Below are 20,510 nucleotides of genomic sequence, written 5' to 3'. Positions count from 1 at the left end.
ATAGACACCGGTTAAATGGTCAAAAAATATCATCTATTTTTTTCAATATTAAAGCAATAGATGGTAAAATAAACATAATGATACTTTACTTCTAGAAATAAAATTTAGTCACTGTCAAAGACAATTGATATATATATATATATATATTGCCAGAAGATGTTAAAACTATCATATTTAAATCTTGCTAGGTACTTTTTAGCTAGTGGTGTATATTTTCAACATTTAAAAAGGGCTACTTTTTTCCAGGTATTCCATGATCTTGATGTCTCCTTATTGATCGAAGATGATGCATTGACCGTAACTGACCAGCTTGGCCGAGGAGCGTTCGGCACTGTGTATGCAGGAAAACTCAGAAGGGTGTGTTTGCCATTTTTTATTTAAAATGTAACTTTTCATAATCCCTCTGCTTTTCAAAAATATAAGTTCCAAGTATTGTCATATCCATGGTATTGCCATGGCAGCGGCAAAGTCAAGCAAAAACATGTGGCAATCGCTTAAAACGTTCAAGATGTTTACATGAAACTTAGTGAACACATATGTAGCAAAGCACTAGGATCTAACTTTGATAACTGATATTATCATACCTCACGTGACTTTTCCTTTATACAATTACTTATAGTCATCATTATTTGCTCCGTATTGTCACATGTGATAATTTATAACAGCATCATGTGTTGTCTGAATACAGACTTCTTGCTTTCTTAAGTACCTGGTCGAGATAGGCATTTATAAATTATTGTAGAAAATCCTTATCAGTATAGGGTAGGCATTTTCCCATACGCAACCAGTGTAAACAATATTTGTTCGGTAATATAAAACTAATACCAAATCCCATGGATGGTGATAGCTAACATCTCGGTTGACATTAACTTTCATGGGCTAACATTTTATGATATCACCTTACATGGGATGTGATATTTATATTTTAACAAATGGATTTGGTTATCTTTCAGAGAGACCATAGTATTGATGTAGCCATAAAAGTTCTGTATGATCCAGCCAAGGTCGATAAAATGAAGGTAAGCAGCTCAAAGGTCACAATGTATCTGCAATAATGAAAATATAAAAACTTTACTAAATATATTTAGTACACATAAGTTATTTCTCATGTATAATTATTATTATTTTAGTGAAAGCTGTGGTCATGTATACTCAGACTAGAAATGGAAAAGCTGTACAAAATCATGTCTAACAAACCAACCTCAAAACTTCAAGGGACAAGACTCATGCAATGGAAACCATAGCAACAGTCCAACACCAAATGAATTCATTAAAGCTGTTTATGCTACATTTCAATATGTGATGTCAGTCTTTAAAAAAACTTTGTCTTTAATAAACAAACTTTAATATTTTTAACCAGAACCAGCAGATGCCGCAGATCAGCCTAGAAACTGTGTGCTCCGCATACACGAATGCCCGACAGGAAGTCAGTATCCTAGATACAGTAGAACACCCGCACATTGTGCCCTTACTCGGGCTGTCTCGTCGCCCCCTTGCCCTGATTCTGTCCCGGGCCCCTCTGGGATCCCTTAACCAGATTTTGGAGGTCCGACAGAGAGATGGGCTATGTCTGCCAATCTGGGTCATAAAGCAGGTTGTCATACAGGTATACACACATATTTGGATTTGTTTCTTAGAAAACTGCTTTTTTCAAATATACCCAATATTGAATATCATAGAGAGTTGGATAAACACTTTCCCTGCCAGGACTTTGCACATGCTGAAAGTCTGCTGACACACAGCAGATAATAACTGTTAAAAAATCAATATGAACCAGGAAACACATAATACTTTTCAAAATTTGGACTCAGAGGTAACATACCGGTACTGAGGCTTTTAAATACAGAAATATATATAAGAAAAAAACAGAAACAAAACTGTAAGTATGAGTCTGAAACCTTTCTTTTAGGTTGTGAGTGCTCTAGAATACCTCCACCATCGGAATATCATCTACCGAGACCTCAAGTCTGACAACGTCCTTGCCTGGCACTTACCCGAGCCAACCAACCTGAGCCCTACAGCACCAGTGCTTGTAAAATTAGCGGATTATGGGATCAGCAAATCAGTGTTTCCAGGAGGGGAGGCAAGGGGGTTTGGAGGGACCCCACCCTTCATTGCGCCCGAGATTATTGTGCACACTGGGAGAGATACATACACAGAGAAGGTATGGGGTAAACATTGGTCAGTGTTTGAATATTTTGGCTGTCATGTATCATCCAAGTCAAAATCATGCTTAAAGTGGGATATTCCACAAAATATAATGTGAATCCTTAAAGCAGAAAAAATATCCCAATGAAGTAAAACCAGAAACAACATTAAGGCAAAAATTTTAAAAAAAATCTGATACTTTGTGGATTAATTATTATTTGTGGATTTGTCAAGATTTAACTGATCCACAAAAGGTATGTTACTCTCCTACTTTATAACTCAGTGATAACCAGTTGTTGTTTTTTTATACTTTATGGATTTAATCTTCATCGTGGATTTATTTCTCACCTTTGTGTATTCACCTGTGTACTTGATTGCCTAAGTACATTTATTGCCATACATACAAAATAAATAAATTGATGCCCAAAAAATTGTAGGCATAGTCCCAATCAGTGGAACTTTCTCATGGTCCCACAAATTGGACATCATTACTGGTTTCCACTCAGGAAATGGAAATGAAGGTGATTCTTTAAGCGATCATCTTTCATCACAATTACAGTTTCAAATTCAATAAAACAGGTCAAATAAACCTTTCTGTTCTTTGCAAATATATCCCAGAGGTTTCCAATGTTTTTCAGGTGGACATATTCTCGTTTGGAATGTTCCTGTTTGAACTACTGACGTGTCGCCATCCCCTGGCAGACGTGAACAATATCAACATGCATGTGTCAAATGGGGGTAGACCTACCCTTACAACAGAGGTACAACTACATGTGTATTATGTTGCATTTTCCGTATGTGGTATGTACTCCAAAATTTTATTTACATTGAATATAGGGGAACAAATAGTAAAGCTGGAGCCTTAAACCTTATTATCACCCCTGGCAGATGTGAACAACGTGAACATGCATGTGTCCAGCAGGTGTTTACCAACCCGTTGATAGAGGTACTGACAGGGTGGGGATCAGCTGGTGTGAATTGTTAAGGCATTTGAATATGTAGTGTCTCTTAAAGTAACCTATTGCTGATGTTTAAACGTCAACATGCATGACCAAAAAAGAGTAATGTGCACAAACCTTTCAATTAACAGGTACTGGCAGATTATGTTTATTTTTGGGGGGTGTATTTAAGGGCTTCTAATTTGTGATATAATGTAGAATAACCCTTTATCCAAAACTTTGTGTAGACATGAATACATTTATATCTTCAAATTACTTCAGTGAAATAGGGAAGGCCCACACTTATTTTGAGTACTTTAGGTGAAATAGCATATCAAGATGAAACATAACGACATTGTATAATACAAGCAATTATGAGTATATTCAAATCACTATCAATATGGTAACACTGCAATTCTTCTTTTATTTAAGGAGGCATCCCTGTACCCTTCCCATATGCTTGACCTGATGACCATCTGCTGGGATCATAACCCACAGAACAGACCTTCCGCAACACAGGTAATGTTTTGAAGAAATAAGTTCAAGTCTGATAATTTGTTTTAACTTATATTTATCTCACATATAGAATAAGACTAACATGTGGATCCCTAGCATAAACCAAGAAACTTTAATCCTGATCCAAGTTTCTGAAGAGTTTTACCATAAAGCCAGATGAGGTTTATCTCTGTCACTTTAGCAACAGTCACCATGTGTCACCATCTGTATCCAGTTAATTGTTCTGTCACCATGCTCCATGTTTGTGCAGTATTATTTTGTACATAGTTATATTGTATCGATTTGACTTTCGGTGAAGCAGATTGCCATGACACCCCAGTTTTGTCTTCTTAGTCACGCAGTTTCCATAGAAACACAGTCTACCTTTCTGTTGACATGCATCATGTTAGTTGAAAAGACTTTTGTTCAAAGTCTTGGTACATAATTGTTATCTATTGATATGACTCTAGGTGAGACAGGTTGCCATGACACCACAGTTCTGTCACCTAAGTGATGCAGTTTCCATGGAAACAATGACTACAGTCCTGTCAGCATGCTCCGTTTTTGTGGATAATTCCTCTGTTCAAAGCTTAGGTACCTATACATTTAATTAAAATTTATTAAACAATATTGATACTTAGAATAAAAAAATGAGCAACAGAAATACAAGAAAAAAGCAAGTCATATCAAATTCTTAATATAAGACCATTTCATTTAATTGAAAATTTCCTTGTAGATGCAGCAGCGGAGAGCAGCCAGATATGGTTGCTGTCTCAACCAGAACACGGCTCTGAAAATCACACTATTGACATCCTAAACTTCAACACAGCCAACAAATGCTCCAGTAAACAGGTGGGTTCTCTTTAATACTTTAAGTAGATGTGTCAGGGAGAGAAACCAGATATGGTTGTTGTCACTTCGGATATCTTTCAACACATCTAAGAATAGCTAAGAAGGTGCATAGAATTGTTTTCTAGTATAGTTAAGGCTATGAATGAATAATTATCATTCTTGACTTATATGTGCAGGTATATGTTTTCTACAGTGCCTATGTTTAGCTTGGTCAGTATGAAGTTTAGCTTCCAGCAGAAGGCTGAATAGTTTCCATTGTTGAATGTTCCTGCATTTAAAACTGCAGCATTCACATAATGTACAACAATAAGAATCTAAGTGTAAATATTCAAATGTCATTGGTCTTATCCTTTCTCATTTACATATATTGAAAGTGATGTTCTGTAATTTCATACAGATGTATTGAATGGTTTTCAAGAGCATGTTGAAGACTTTATTCAATGTTCTATTATGCTATATTCAGGAACTGAAGCATAATGCCAGTTTCCTGTCTGTGTGTACAGTCGGGAAAACTGTCTGGTGTCTAGATTCACATGGAACAATACTTATATACAGGTGAGTAAGACATTATTCTTGTTACATCATTATTTCTTTTCTGCTATTTCACATGATTCCATAATGAACTTTGCCTAGATTCTAAGATGTTTAGCTCACATAAAGAGGAACACTGAAGCTTAATTGCTGAACTATTCCAAGAATAAGGAGGGCTATACTACTCCTGTCGGCGTCTGGTTAAAGTTTAAAGTCAAGTTGGCATTTTCACGCATTGATTCAATGCTGTACATTTAATTCACTTCATGCTTGACACAGTTGTTCAGAACCATCACACAATTAGGTTCCATGACTCCATATTGTCCTAAATACAAATTATGGCCCCAGATAAAGTAATTGACATTGGTCGTTTTAGGGCACATTGTTTTAAGTAAATCTTTTGGGCAAATTTGGATTTTCGCTCATAACTTCATACTTCTTCGAATTGTTGATGGCCAGCATACAATTAGGTTACATTAATTCATCTTATCTTATTTACAAATTATGGCCCTTGATAGACTTAAAAAGTTTGGTCAGGGCACCTTGGCCCTTTCACTTACAACTTCTATACGGCTCATTCAATGGACTTCATACTTCATACAGTTGTTCAAGGCCATCACACAATTAGCTTTAATAACTCCATATCAACCTAGATACAAATGGTGGCCGTATTGTTGACAGGCACAATTAACAGCATTAATTTCTAAGATAAAGTTGCGTACAGTCTAGTGTGCTGTCCTATGACTGCTCTTGTTGGTATTATTTTTTATTCAATTAAATTTAATCAAAATTAATTATCTAAATCTCAACATCTATGCTCAAATTTCAAGTTTTGTGCTTTGTATTATGCAATGCTGGTAATAACATTTGATTTTGTGTTATGCAGTAAAACTACAACTATTTTTTTACACTGTTTTCAGTCCCTACACATTTGACAAACTGGACACATATCAACTAGTTGTGTGTGACATTGACAATGTGTGTTCCATGACCTTTCACCCTTACCCTGAAGGTCATGATCCTGGAGCTGGAGGTCATGTGATGATTCTGGTAAAGGAGTGTCGCCAGTCTACGCAAGCCGTCACGTCATTGCTAAGCATAGAGGTGACCGGTCTAGGAATGGTTAACATGTCACATGACTATCAGCCCATTAGGATACACCGAAAATGTCATTGCGCAATACTTGTTCAGAATAGCAACAGGTGAGTTCTGCAGTAGATGACAAGCTAACTATGTTTAGAATGTTGTTTCAAGACTTAATTAATACTTCTTACCAAGTATTATATTTCTGTATTCCAATTGATTCTTAATGCGGATTATGAGTACTTTATATTATATCTTTGTCTACAGCTTCTAAGCTTCTTTGATTGATTAAAAGGTTATGAATTTTAAAACTGGTGTCATGTATTAATTACCTTGTAAGCAAACGTTCAATTTCCCACAATTCCAGTATTAACTGACCAATCACTATGCTTTCCTTCACAGTCAAAATATCTGGATAGGCACTGACCATGGTGAGATTCTGATTCAGCACCTTGACCACATGGACGAGATTGACCAGGCTTTAGTGGTCAGTCCAAATGTTGACCGAGGGCCGAAACATCTAGATTGTATCCTGGTGACCATGAGTGATCATGCGTCTGTGTTTGAACCTAATGTCTACACATACAATTACCCAGGTATTGTTGCTTCTGTGCTCAAAATGATTCTCTAATTTGACATTCCCACTACATATTATCTCTTAAATAAGTTTAGCTGCAGTTTTATTTGAAATTTTCTTATCACCACCTACTTCTTTACTAGTACTATGATTATTTGCGGGCTATATACATGTAGGAGTTTCACATGCCCCCTCTCTTCCTATCACACTTTATGAATTGATAATACTCAATCAAAAATCATAAGGGCAGTTCAAACGTTAAGTGTGATACTGTACTAAACCAATCATAGCCTAGTGGGTATTTACCACAGTATTGCAGTTAATGTAAAAGGTGAAGGGTTAATTACGTCTGAGTCATTCGCCAGACTCCTCCACTAATAGAGTAGTTCCATCCTTCTGACGAAAAAATGCACAAGGAATGTTTTTGTTGCAGAAATTTATACATATTTAATGAAAATGGAGAAAATATTATACTGACTATACATTTAGTTTGATATTATTACATATGTGAAAAACTACAGAAGCAAGTCCAGTAGCAAAAAGTTTAAACCTAAACCCGATTGAATGGCACAAAACTTTTAAAAGAAGAATGTATAAGCTCCTGAAACCTTATTTGAATTTATTCGTTGGCAAAACTTAAACATTCCATACCAATTATACCAATATTTTTTGGATGCAAATATATAGCACGGTGCATAAGGCTGGCTTAAAAAATAATTGCTTATGTCCCTTGTTCTGCTAAAAGAACAGACACGCAATTGGCGTTCGCTCTGTGGCTTTATTGTAAGGTTATAGTCTGTCTTTCACAGAAATAGTCATAATATTATTAGTCTTCATTGTCATCACCATTATCATTTTAAATCATTCTATCCCTCAAGAACGAATGCTCTCGTGGCGTGTTATAAATATTGAGCACATTCAGCCATGCTTGTTCAAGTGTTGTTGTCAATGTGGTCATGCAAAATGTTTAACCCTGACTGTTATCCAATAAACGTACAAGATGTACAAATGCAACTTGGTACAGATCTTGGTAGAGACAATACACACTTGCAACAAAACCTTTTACAATTACCCTGGTAATACATTCCATTTGACTTTGAAAAAACGTTACTGCCTTCAGTAATTTTAGTACTCTCATGAGACTAATTCCTTTTGAATATCTTTAGCTTAAACGTGTTAGGCCATACCAAATTGTTTTTTTTCCCTTTTTTGCATCTACCCTTAGTATGAAAGTCTATCTAGCTATCCAAACTCCTCCTTTCAAACTCCTCCTTTCCGCCCCCCGCCCCCCCACCCCCCGAAAAAATGAGCCACATACAGAGTTTCCTATATGTATGTCCATTCTGGATCATTATTAGTTGTTCCACTTCAAAATGATTTTAAATAAAACATAATTAAAGTGTGTTGATCAGGGGATCACACAGAATGCACCACTTTCTGATATCAAATGCCAAGAGTACAGGTACAAAGTATGAAGCATGTTGTTTGCACCTGTGTTCTGTAGTCAGAATTATAATAAAACGGAATTAAAAATATTTGTCAAGATCGTTGATCAAAATGAAGTGTTTTTGTTGTGATCAAGCAGCCCAAAACCTATTCGTTCGCAGAAGCTAATCATATACACATATGAGCTAATTTGAATCAAATTTGACTGAAGTGAATTTTGATCACTTTATATGCTTCTTTTTTGCATAGAACATGGAAATAGAAATATAGTGAGAATGGCATTGCATTGTGTTCCTACTAGTCTTATTTTAGTATGCATACATTTGATTATAAACATATTTTGCATGTCATCAGGTAACAAGATTTACCTGTGGAACGGGACAACCAATGAGAAGATAGGAGAGCTCGACTGTTCCTCCGTTATTCCAAAACTGGAGCGTGGCCATCTCAGCAAGTTCCCTGGTGCGTATTGTATGCATATCACCTTTTTACTGCATTTAGTTCCTTGATTCTATATTTATATTGCACATTATAATAGACATCATACTTCATAAGTGCATGCAAAATAAATGTAATCATAATACGTCCTTTAATGGATATGATTTATTTAAGAGTGAATGTCAAAGGAGAACAGCTATCTAATATTCTTAAGTTTAAACATATTTTATTCAACATATCTATATAAATATATATAATAATAATAATAGTCGATGTACACATTAAATACAATTTAGATATTTGCATTAATATATTGAATGGGATTGAAACAAAGCATAGCTTTTAAAGTTTCTCTCCGTAAGGAACAGACCTGGGTCTTCTTTGCTATCCGAACATTATGACAGGGATATTATATACATGATCTAATTGGCTTGAACAAAACTTTTAAATGTCAGGAATTATAATTATATCTACAACCTTAAGCAGTATGTGTGGTATTGTTCAATGTCTTAAATTTAAATCTATGGATCATCATCTGAATCTGTTAAAATATCTATATTTAAAGTCTCAGTATGGCGGTTAGTCATCATGAATAAGTTGATAATGTATTTTTCCAAATGGCTGCCAACCTTTACATTGTAGCAAACCAGTCTCTGACAACAGCTTTACATATTATAAACCAATTAACTTAATACTCTATTAAAAGCCTAAATATGATTGTCATTATCGTTTTCATCATTTAGTTTTCTTTTCACAACAAAATCTGGTAATACTGTTGAATCATATTGGCATCTTAACATTGCATTAAAAGGTCAAACTGCTGTGTGTAATGCAGTCTAACAAATATGTAAGGGATGAAGCAAAATGTCAAACTCAGATTTGTGATAAAGAGATAATTTGGTGCAATTCTTAGATTTAGTAGTTATTTTCTCTCTGATGAAACTGTACTTTTTCTTGAAAGTTACAAAAAAAAATGCTTCATTTTAGTGTTGTAAATGTTGAATGATATGCTTGTTTTCGATACATTTATGTCTGCCAACGAAATCAATGATATTAATATATCAGAACTTGGCCTTCTTTTAATTTTAGCCAAAGGTTGTCTCTTGCATCACCAATATAGTACAGTTAAATATAGTCTATAAGGCATTTTAGCTCGTCTGTTTTCCCTCCAAAACATTGACATCGACCATTATTAAAACAAAAGTCAAGATATTCACATGAAACTTGCTACACATGCTCCAGAAGACATGTACATAGCAAGACCAATTACTACATGGCTTTACTAATATATCATTCTATTCCCCTGTTCTGTTTCAGTAAACTTTGCCCAGGTGACAGATATGCTTGTCCATGGGAGGTCTTTGTATGTTGGCACCACATGGGGCTGTGTAATTGTTGCCGATGCCCAAACCTTACAACCTCGCAGTGTGTTCCGGTGCCATAGCAGGGACTTTCTCAAAACTATTCTTCCACTAGGCACTGCCAATCCTTTTAAGAGGGGTACATACATTGTTGTCAATTGTCAGTTTATACTTCATGTGTAGTTTTTTTTTGTTGTAGCTTAGTTTTAAATTAAATGCAGGTTAGCAATTATATCTGAAACCTACAACTGCATTATGTCCAATATGATATGGTTAAAGACAGATCCACTGTAAATGCATTTATGGTAGCGCTACTGGCCAAAACCAGAAGAGCAAATGTGATGACGCGGTATTTGTTGTCTGTGCAACTGTTATAAATTGCTTGTGGACGCGATTAAGTTTTCAATGATTGTATCTGAATCTAAATTATACAGTAGCAAGTCATCCATGAGAACTCAGTCAGTTTCTAAAAGTAAATAGCCAGATCTGTCCGTGTTTAACTTGATATTGGTTTTTGAAAATACAAAATAATTTTCTAAGGGAGACAACTTTGTACAGACCGTTGTGTATTATTGTAGTGTAGTAGCCCTTTGAAACATATGGTTACATGCTCTTAAGCAGGGGCTCTCATGGGCCTCTTGTTTGTCACTTCCCAAAGGGCTGAAGTAGTTTTAATGTAATTGCAAGACTCTCAGAGGATAAAAATGCATTTTTATATAAATATTATATATTAGATTCATTAAATAATGTCATAACTTACATGCATTATCATTTCTAAAACGAACAGTCGCGTCAAAGCAACAGCCATTAAATGCATGTGTACTTTATTTTATCAGTTGAAAATATTCCGCCAGAGGGAAAGGATAGTGATGGCGGGATAGTCACCATTGGTCGCGGATACATAGACGTCATCAATCACGTGATGCAGCTAGAAAACCAGGTTGTTAAGCATGATACCGCTGATGAGTTTGGGATTTTCAACTCGGGATCACAACGTGTGGAGGAGGGGAAGGGACAATTATGGAATGACTGCAATACGTTTGTCCTGGCATGGGATGCAAAACACTGGAACTATTATTGAATGGAGCTTAATGGCACTGGAATTTGATGAAATTGAAATATAGCATAACATTATAGTAATTACACATATTATAAAAGGAAGACTTTATTTACTGCTACATGTTGTACTAGTTAGGAACATTGGATTCTATAATCCTAGTACCTTGAATTATTCTGCTGTTACTGTGCAGACATCAGTATTCATAAAATTGAACGGTTGTTTTTGTTTTGTTAATGCATAATTTGCAGACATTATAATATAAATGTTTGAATGTATGAGCTGTTGTTTTGTAAGCTATTGTTGTAGGTATTTGGTTATGTAATGTTTGTGTTGTCTTTAACTATGCAAACTAACAGGCTGATCTTTCAAACTGTTGTTCTTTTTGTGGCAATTTGTTAGTTGTGTTTGTTATGGAAAATATTTACTTGCATACTGAACAAGTGTTTAGAGTGCTGTAATAATCCATTATCAACCTCCCTTCCCCTTCATGAAAGATAAATCACACACAACATGGTGCAAATTATTGAAAATGTATGGCATTAAAACATGGAATCATTTTAACACCTTACTGTGTGATTAAATTTTCTTAGTTAGTTTTGAAGGATTACGAAAATTTGTGATATACCAAGTTGTGAAATATGTTTACCGTTGAAAAATCAATTTCGTTTAGTTTACAAACAGGTTATAGTGGTCCTAACAAATAGATAAGTTATAGCTTTTTAATAAATAGGGAAATGTTTATTTTCATCTCATAACTAAAGGGAAAAAATATAGTAAGCCTTCTGATACAGCCACCTTTTTAACATGACAAAAATTACATTAATTATAAGCTTAATAGTTAAACTGTTGTAATTGCCTGTGCTAGTTGTTACAATATTTATTGAAAGTTGTAATTTTGTTGCCAAAATGTTTAAGTGATGTTTTATAATTGCCTGGATTTTATAACTGTAAAAATTGTTTGTGATTTATGTTGATTTATTTTTCAGATATATAAAATATGTGACTTTTATCTATGAATATAATTATATTGATCCCAGATATTAAAGAAAAAATATGTTTTGTTTATATATATTTTTTTCCCACTAATTAATTTTTAAAAATAGATGCTATCTTGAGTTGTATTTTCATAAACATTCATTTGACTCTTGAAAAGGAAAGTACTTAATATAGAAATGGATTTTTTTCTGGGAAAGATGCAAACGCTTAAAATAATTTGGTTTTATTGTTACCTTCAATCTTTGGGTAATACTTGAAATTGGAATAATGACATGAATAAGTTTCTTGGTTCTAGGAGCTATGATTTCTTGACATTTATGTTATTAATATGTCTTATTGTTGATATGTAAAACTATTTTTGAATTTTATTGTTCAAGACCTACAAAAATGATGCATAAAGTTTGTGAAAGGACAGCAGAAGATTTCTTTGCCATTGAATATTTTTTGTGATAAAAGTTTGTGGCAACTGACTTCACCTTTTAAGTTTGTGATATAATTACATTAAGTTGGTTTTAAGCTCAATTCCAAGTCAGTGCAATATGTATGAATGCTATCGATGTAGATGGTGTTTTTGGTTATGTGTTACTTTTTTGTTCATTTAATTATGTACATGTACATCTAAGTTTCTGTTTTATGTGATACAATAAACCACCAAATTACTTCTTTGTACTGATATTTACTAGCTCTTGGTTGCAAATATACATAAACTAATAGTTTATCTATGAACACATTTAATATTATTGAAGGAACAAATTTTCATACCAGTGGCTTTCATAAGCTTTTTTGCAATCCTATTGAATTCGGATGGAAAAGCATTATCTAAATTTAAATGTCTTTTATATGGTAGAACAGTTTTCATGATAACACTCATGTTAATGATGTCACCGCGTTCAGTCATCCCTCAAAAAATGGTCTACCCCGATTTCACCGCTAGGGCACAGTGACAGTGTACATGTATGGTGGGTGTGGAATGTGAACGTCTGGAAAGACAAGCTGGTTAAAACCATAAGGTAATCATATTCAGTCGAGGTAAGTTGGGACATAATTATATGATTCATATTAGTAGTTTTATTGTTCGGGGTTTGGTCAGGATCGCCCGGAAAACCCGAAGTGGCATGAGGCCCCAGGTCAGTCATTGGTAGTGAGATAACTGCCCCCGGAGCCCTCGTCAAAAGTTGTCGTCGTTGCTGATGCTTATAATACGTTCCAAATTCATGACCATAAGGTTCCTGCGGGCATATGCATTGAACCATGAAACTTGAAACAGACTATGTTTCATTGAATTACGGAAAAAAAAACCTTATAATAATAATAATAACCCCTTTGAACGTGGGTTTAACAATAATAATTATTTAAATACCCCCGAAAAAAACAGTTCATAATATGAATCAAGTTTATTTTCTACTTACTAGTAAAGAATGTTTAAACTTTCAATTAGTTATTACCGTGAACTAAATGCATGGGTCATGTGCTCTGTTTGAAAGTTACTTTCCTTACACATACATTTGCCAGGTCAATCGAGTTGTTACAGTTGAGGTTTGTGCGTATGAACAACAGTATGTTAAATATTTAGCGTTAAGATAAACATATGTTTCAATCTCTATTACAGGGCAGGGTGCGTGGTAATGCCACAGTGACACTCCGATTATCAATTACCAAAAAGGCAAAAGTATTACCCTGGTTTATAAATAAAGATGGTGAAAATATAACTAGTTTTAAATCACAAGAATTATAGTTTTTATACGCGTGTTTATAGTTGCGGCATTTGGGCGCTCGGGCTGGCAGGTAGGCCGTATGTTGTCCGAACCCTTTGTCCAGTCATCACCAAATTTAGTAAAAAAGTGAATTGGCATTAAATCTTGGACAAGTTCGATAACCAGCCAGATCGCTTATTCACTCGGGAGGTATCGCCCTTAAACTGAAGAATTTACCTTAAATCGGTCTTGTTCGATCCTTAACTTTTGAAACATTTGTCCAATCATCACCAATTAGGACGGGCGAATTTTGTGACTGGTGTTTGTGTACGACCCGACCGTAACCGGAAACAGTTTATATAATGATGTCATAATAACGCGGGAAAAATCAACCACTTGAAATCACTTTAAATATAAAATTGAAACACTCATTGCAACAATACATGCAACATCATAAATTAATACTTTCTTAAATGTTGATTTATTTGTACGGAACCTGCTGACACAATACAAACAATAACAAGATAAACAATGTTCATGTATATTGTTATGCGATGATTTGCGATCCGAACATATCCGAAGTTGTTGCGTTCATCGGATGATAATCGCCATTGCCGAAAGGCAGTTCATTTAAGGAATGTGAGCTGAGGTGTAAATATTATATTATGAGCTGTACACTTTAGTCAGCTTGCAATGCTCAATTTAATTTCAGTAAATTTATCTCATATTTTATTTCATTCCTAAGAAAGAGTATTACGCGACATACCAGTATTTTCTCAGTCCGCGATCTCTTTATCTGTAATGTGGAACCTAACAGAGGGAGAAAAGGGTATCAAGGAGCTGAAACAGTTGCTCGTAAACATACAGGCATGACGATTTAAACGTCTTGGTATTGTGATAACCTTGCCTTCGTTGTCGGCCTTGTAATCGGTTACATGCAAGCCTTTAACCGTGAACATAATTCGAAATAATTCACATGCCTTTTAATCTCACCTGAACACATTTAGTGCTCAGCATGAGCTATTGTGGTAAGTTGGATTGTCCGTCGTAACCGTCCGTCGTCAACATTTCCCTTCAAACAACTTTTCCATCTAAACCACTGTGACATTTTGAAAAAAATATCACATGAATGTTTCCAGATTCCATAAATTAAAGTGGTTCCATGCAGAACTCTTGTTGCCATTGCAACCGAAAGGAATAACTTTTCGCAGCAATGGGGACGGGGCTACTTTTGACTATATCTACATGAAAAACTTTGAACATCTTCTCCTCAGAATACGCTGGCCAGATTTCAAAAGAAGTTCACAGAAATGGTCCTTAGATGACCCTCTATTAAATTCCTTCACCCCATGGGCTAGTGACCACTAGTTGCCTATATGAAACTCTTGAGAAATCATTGATCCCATTTCGAAGTAATTTCACAGAAATGTTCCTTAGGTGACTCTTTATCAAATTTCTACACCCAATTTTGATTCATAAAAGACATGCCTGCCAGGGGCCGGGCTAGTTTCACCATATATCTATGTGGAAAACCTTTAAAATCTTATCTTCAGAAACCGTTATGTCCCTCTACCCTCTGTCCAAAATCAAGAACAGTAAACACTTCCCAAGCTCAATGGAGGCGGACATGGTAAAAAAGATTCAGGAGAAATATTGTCGCCAAGACAACGAGTACAGTGGTTTGCCAAATGTCATCAAGATTGTGAATGTGGCATCAGGAAAGAGGACTTTGAATATCGATAAACTGAAAAGTACCATCTATGACGTTGTGTTCAAACTCAACCATCCAGGTTATTATTGAAACTAAATATAAGTCATAGCCATTGCTCCCAATACCTGAGTTATAGGAATTTTACACAATGAGCGCGAAGGATGAGTAATGTATGATGTCAATCACGAGCGAATCAGAAATAGTTACTGTTTTGTATTGTATTTCCACTTTCCGTGCAACAGGTAGAATAATAATAAGATGTTACAAAATTTAAGCTGCAAAAATCTTATTACCTACTGAAATGCTTTTTACCTTATAAACGAAGAATATTTTGCCAGAATGTATTTAAATCCCGCACTGGTCTATTCTCACAGCTCGTAAGAACGTGAAGCTGTTGGCTCACAGTGCCGAGTTAGTATGAATTTAAAAACTTTTAGATTTGAATAACATTGAAGACTGAACAAACATTAAATCAGCGTTTTGTTTGATTTTGTTGGCTCGTCTTTTTTCAAAGAATAAATGTTGAGTAAGTGGCATAGCATTGATGTCATTGTTAGTGTTATTCAAAAACAAAGCAAGGCCCTTAACTCTGGATTTAATAATTGTCCTTTGTTTGACTGAAAAACCACTGGCTAGGTTTGGTGTTCGCTCCGCCCGATTCTTGTTTAAAACATACATTTATGGTAGGTTTTCATTTCATGCTGAGAAAAAGGTTAGGCTACCATTAAAGCCCAAGTTACACTACTATGTCACCAGGCATTTTTTTCTTTTATGACAATATCTATGACAGAAGATGTTTTAAAATGTCATTGATACCCTGTAATTTCAGATGGGTAATCGTTGGAATTAAATTCTATTGTACAAATACATTTCCTTTTCATTACAACGAATACTCCATACAGTGATTTTTAGTAAAAAAGAAATGCTGGTTTAAATAATATGCTTAATTTTAAAGTAGAACATGCCAAAACTATTGCCCGCGACAGATCATTTAATTCACTGGTTCACTTAGCAAAACACATTGGGCAGCCTTCCAGAAATACAGCATGTATGTTCCATAAGAAAAAATGCAAATTCAGGACATCAAGACTTTTATCTGCTCATTGAAGAAGTCAAAGTTCAGTAAATTAACAACATCTTTTTTTATAATGTATCAATTACACATTTTGAAAATGCTAATGTGTAGTATATGACAGTAAACATTGTGTAGTCTAGAGTTTTCACTATTTTGCAGTTTTCATGCATAGTGTTACACTTTTTTGGTACTTGACTCTGATTTCAACCATTTAACTGATTATGGACCATTCTAGCTACATGCCAGTTTGCGGCATTGTTTCTGGGGTAGATCTCCAATGATTGTGTGTAGCAGATCCAGGCCAGGTCCAGTCTGTTCTCCAGTTCCCAGCAGTGGCCCAGCATGTTCCAGGCTGTATCTATGTGACCATGATCTTCATTTGAAGATATGTAGGAATTCAGATTGTTGAGTGCCTCAAGTTTACTCTGATGTTGGTTCAGTTGTCTGTGTGTGAGGTATTGGAGGTAGTGGAGAAATGGTATACAGTCAATTACAACATGGTCCATCCATGTAAAGAAGCCATCTGGATGTCTTTGTTGCCAATCTTCTTCTCCTATAGTTCTGAACATTTCATACCTCAGATGATGTGGAACACAATTCATTTCTTGACTTGTAAACAGGACATCTATGCCAGTATACTTTTGTAGCATGTCTTTGAATGATGTGTTGATTGCCTTTTCCATAAACTCATTGCTTGGATGTGTTTGTTCTCTTCCCTCACACCCACAGCATTGCCACACTTCTGGCCCCAGCAGGCCCTTACAGCAGATCAGGGAGTTTGTTGCTGCCTCATACTGTCCACTGCAGTATAACATGGAGGCAAACTTCAGTCTCTTGGACAGCAGGTCAAAGTCAAAGGACAATCTGAATAGGTGGATAATATTCTGCGTGATAGGTTGATTACAGTAGGTACATTTGGAGGCTTGGATGCAGGCTAGTCTGCCACACAACTGTGGTATTAACAAAGAAGTTGATTCATGTTCTAATTCTTTATAATTATCATGTTTAGATAGCAGTGATTGTAGGTATGCATTAATCTTTTCTTCCGCATCAGCCGCATCATTTAAATCAAAACCTTCACATGCGTCATATACATACCACTTAAACAAATCAGCTACTTGGACTTTGTTCAACTCAAATCTGGATTCAAGGTCTGTTGTATTTTCAAAACAACAAACAGGATTTATTCTTTTTCCAAGGTTGTCAATTTCAATTAAAAACATGGGCTGGAAGTGACTGTGCATTATTGCTGCTATCATGGAATGCAGTTTGTTCTGTTCATGTTTAAACAGTTTTCCAGTGAACAGATTCACCCCAGAGATTGTGTAGTGTGGACAATTCTTGATCTTCAGCCATCTGAGAAGTGTGGTCAAACAATAGATAACACACTGTACAAGATTGTCCTCTCTCCATATATCTGGTGGATATGTCTCGATGGTAAACAACATTGCAGTCTTCATGTGAAATGTGCTAAAACGGTCATCCACGATCAGCTTTATGTTTGATTTTCTAAGAATCTTAAGGAATACATACACTTTATGCTGCACTGTACTCATGTTAAACATCAAAAGTCTTTCCATCAGTGAAGTTGAAAATCTCCACTCTCTCTTAGAATGCGGATAGAAGGGATATTTTTGAGGCACATGGAATGTTGTGGATTTGCACCTGATTGGTCTTGAAGGATCTTCAGTGTATCCCTGTGGCACAAGGAACACTCCAGTCTGCCTTGCCTGGGCCAGTGTGTCATGTCTGGGCCAATGGCCAGGGCGTGGCCTGTGGAATAGGAACTTGCATTCTTCAGGAAGACTGGCACAGTGAAAGGCCCAGACCATATCATTTGATTCATTCCAGCTTTTTGATGGACCATGCTGAACAATCTCTCCCGTCTGGCTTTGTTGTCCTAAACGTTCACTATACTCAATTTGAGTGTTAACCCTCAGCACTCTGCCCTCACTGTCCATCATGTCACTGGACTCTCGCACGTTTGTCTCTGGTAACGGAAGGTCAGGCCTCACCTTCTGTAGCCAGCAGTGCTGGGGTCGGGAATGCTCAGTCTTTACCACAAGGAGAGTCCTCATTCCCTGCTTCCATTCACCCCAGTCTAGTATTACTGGCATGTTACCATAACAAAATAATGAGTCAAGGTCTGACTCCATCCCAAGTGTTGTGGTCCCCTCTGTCTGACTGCCAATCTGGTAGAGAGTGAAGCCATCACCCTGTAATTCACTTGTGATCCTCCCAATTGTCTCCCTCATCAGCCATGTTCTCCTCCTCCTGGTGCGCATGTACCTGCTCACCCCAATGTCCTCCAATGCCCGGGACAGACGCAGGGATAACAGCTGCATACTCTCCCTGTCCATTACCTGAAAGTTATCTATTAATCTATAACTTAATATAGACCTAATTATAAAATCAGATTAAAACATAAAAAACATATTTGTCATAACTGAAATTCAGCCACTACTGTTATATTTGTCTGGTACTTTGTTTTACCTGTCTTTTTTTCTGTTTTAATGTTATATGTGGGTGTATTCATTTTAAATATTTTATTAAAATCTTAACCTTTATTAAATGTCGTGAATTAACATTTTACATACTAATTTGATCAGTGGAAATATTTAGAGAACATTACCTTCTGTATGAATATCAATGATCATAACATGTTCTAATTTATTTTATCCATGAAAAACAGTTAGGAAAATTACATTGGAATGGCATGAAAGAGCTTCCTGGTCTTTATAAATAGAAACAGGCCAGGTGTTGTGTTTAGTTCATTGCTGACATTGTATTGATTGGAGGTGTATGTGTCATTATTATAAACTAAACATAACATTCTAAATGATTTCATGTCTGGGAATTTTCAAGACTTTCTAAATGTCACTGTATTTTAGGGATCTGAACCACAAATGCGCTAGATATCGGATAGACCCATTTACTTATGTTAGATTTTGAACGTATCGATCCCATGCAAATTTGGTATTATTTGAAAGTAATTTGCTTGTTGATAACTTATATGTAGAACTTCTAACCGAAAGTACACCACACAAAGTTTTATGTTGCTATTTGATCTTTGTTTCAGTTGAAATCGGACGTAAATGACATATACAGTATTTGAAGGGCATTTTTATTATTCGGTGAATGTTTGAATTTTTCTTATTGAGCAAACAAACCCTTATAAATTATACCAAAATAATATTGGATAGCATTAAAAATTCACCTTCTTAGCTTGACACTACTTTAACACATCCCAACACATTCATGTTGTTCGATTGTATGACAGTTTCCAACACAATCATGTTTTATGATGGCATGACACATCCCAGCACTTTCATATACATGAAAAGACGATTTCTGACAAGTTGTCATGTTAATATGTTTGAGATGAATACGCCGTCTTGCTTTGTGCAATAGGGCAGCCGGTTTGTTTTTGATAACCGATTATGATAGTACCTTTAGTAACAATATCAAAAGTGGTTCCATAGTCATGGAATGATCATTTTGACACATATATAATTCACTATCGCTCTTAAGACGAGCACGCCATCTTCGTGTTTTCAATTTGATTTTATTTATTTTAAATATACATGAAGTTCACACAAATATTAATAATGTATACAAAAGAGCAACAGTTCTTGCTCTTGAATGATTGAAATGCAAAGCATTTTTGATGACAGAATATTGACAAATAACGAAACACTTTTTTACTTAAGGTGCGGTAGTGCTGTTACTTCCCTTCATTTAATTGAATACGATGGACATTATCCCAAAAGACAAATCTTATGATTTTTAATTGGATGTTTAGTAAATTGGACAATACACTAAGTGACATCAACGAGGCATATATAAAGATGTGGTTAAATAGCGAATACGGCAAAAGTACAGGATTCTACCGAAGAAAATGACGCGACAATGATTCATACATTTTAGAAAGTGTTAAATTATGATATGTTAAATGTATCGTTGCCATAAATGTTTCAATTTTACGTTTAAAAGTGATTTCAAGTGGTTGATCTTTTCCCGCGTTATCGTGACGTCATTTGATAAAACATTTCCAGTAACAATCGAGTCGTTCTATTTACAGAATGGGTAAGAAAGGATTACTGAA

At 35.4% G+C, this 20,510-nt stretch overlaps 2 protein-coding genes across 3 annotated transcripts in view; one reads left to right on the top strand and one right to left on the bottom strand.

The window, feature by feature from the left end:
* LOC128205132 (leucine-rich repeat serine/threonine-protein kinase 1-like) overlaps positions 1–12,585 on the top strand; it is a 45,580-nt gene extending 32,995 nt beyond the window's left edge. Inside the window, exons 21-34 of the mRNA XM_052906578.1 lie at positions 247–357; positions 954–1,019; positions 1,361–1,606; positions 1,910–2,164; positions 2,787–2,909; positions 3,519–3,605; positions 4,052–4,175; positions 4,318–4,433; positions 4,897–4,988; positions 5,885–6,166; positions 6,450–6,643; positions 8,425–8,532; positions 9,826–10,008; positions 10,706–12,585. Coding sequence (XP_052762538.1) covers positions 247–357; positions 954–1,019; positions 1,361–1,606; positions 1,910–2,164; positions 2,787–2,909; positions 3,519–3,605; positions 4,052–4,175; positions 4,318–4,433; positions 4,897–4,988; positions 5,885–6,166; positions 6,450–6,643; positions 8,425–8,532; positions 9,826–10,008; positions 10,706–10,950 — 2,232 coding nt within the window. The 3' untranslated portion in view covers positions 10,951–12,585. The remainder of the gene's footprint in view (positions 1–246; positions 358–953; positions 1,020–1,360; positions 1,607–1,909; positions 2,165–2,786; positions 2,910–3,518; positions 3,606–4,051; positions 4,176–4,317; positions 4,434–4,896; positions 4,989–5,884; positions 6,167–6,449; positions 6,644–8,424; positions 8,533–9,825; positions 10,009–10,705) is intronic.
* A 3,060-nt stretch (positions 12,586–15,645) lies between these two features.
* Positions 15,646–19,728, bottom strand: LOC128219616 (uncharacterized). 2 transcript variants are annotated; one of them, XM_052927497.1, is made up of 2 exons: positions 19,623–19,728; positions 15,646–18,768 (listed from the first exon to the last, which is right to left on the bottom strand). In XM_052927497.1, the coding sequence occupies exon 2, from the start codon at positions 18,763–18,765 to the stop codon at positions 16,609–16,611; it is 2,157 nt and encodes a 718-aa protein (XP_052783457.1). In that variant the 5' UTR covers positions 18,766–18,768; positions 19,623–19,728; the 3' UTR covers positions 15,646–16,608. The 2 variants fall into 2 exon arrangements, with proteins under 2 accessions (XP_052783457.1, XP_052783446.1); XM_052927486.1 differs by lacking the exon at positions 19,623–19,728 and adding an exon at positions 19,038–19,131.
* Positions 19,729–20,510: the final 782 nt, after the last annotated feature.

Source organism: Mya arenaria, chromosome 2 (genome assembly GCF_026914265.1).
Source record: "Mya arenaria isolate MELC-2E11 chromosome 2, ASM2691426v1".
NCBI lineage: Eukaryota > Metazoa > Mollusca > Bivalvia > Myida > Myidae > Mya > Mya arenaria.
Note: the sequence above shows the minus strand (reverse complement) of the source record. Positions and strands in the feature narration are given on the sequence as shown.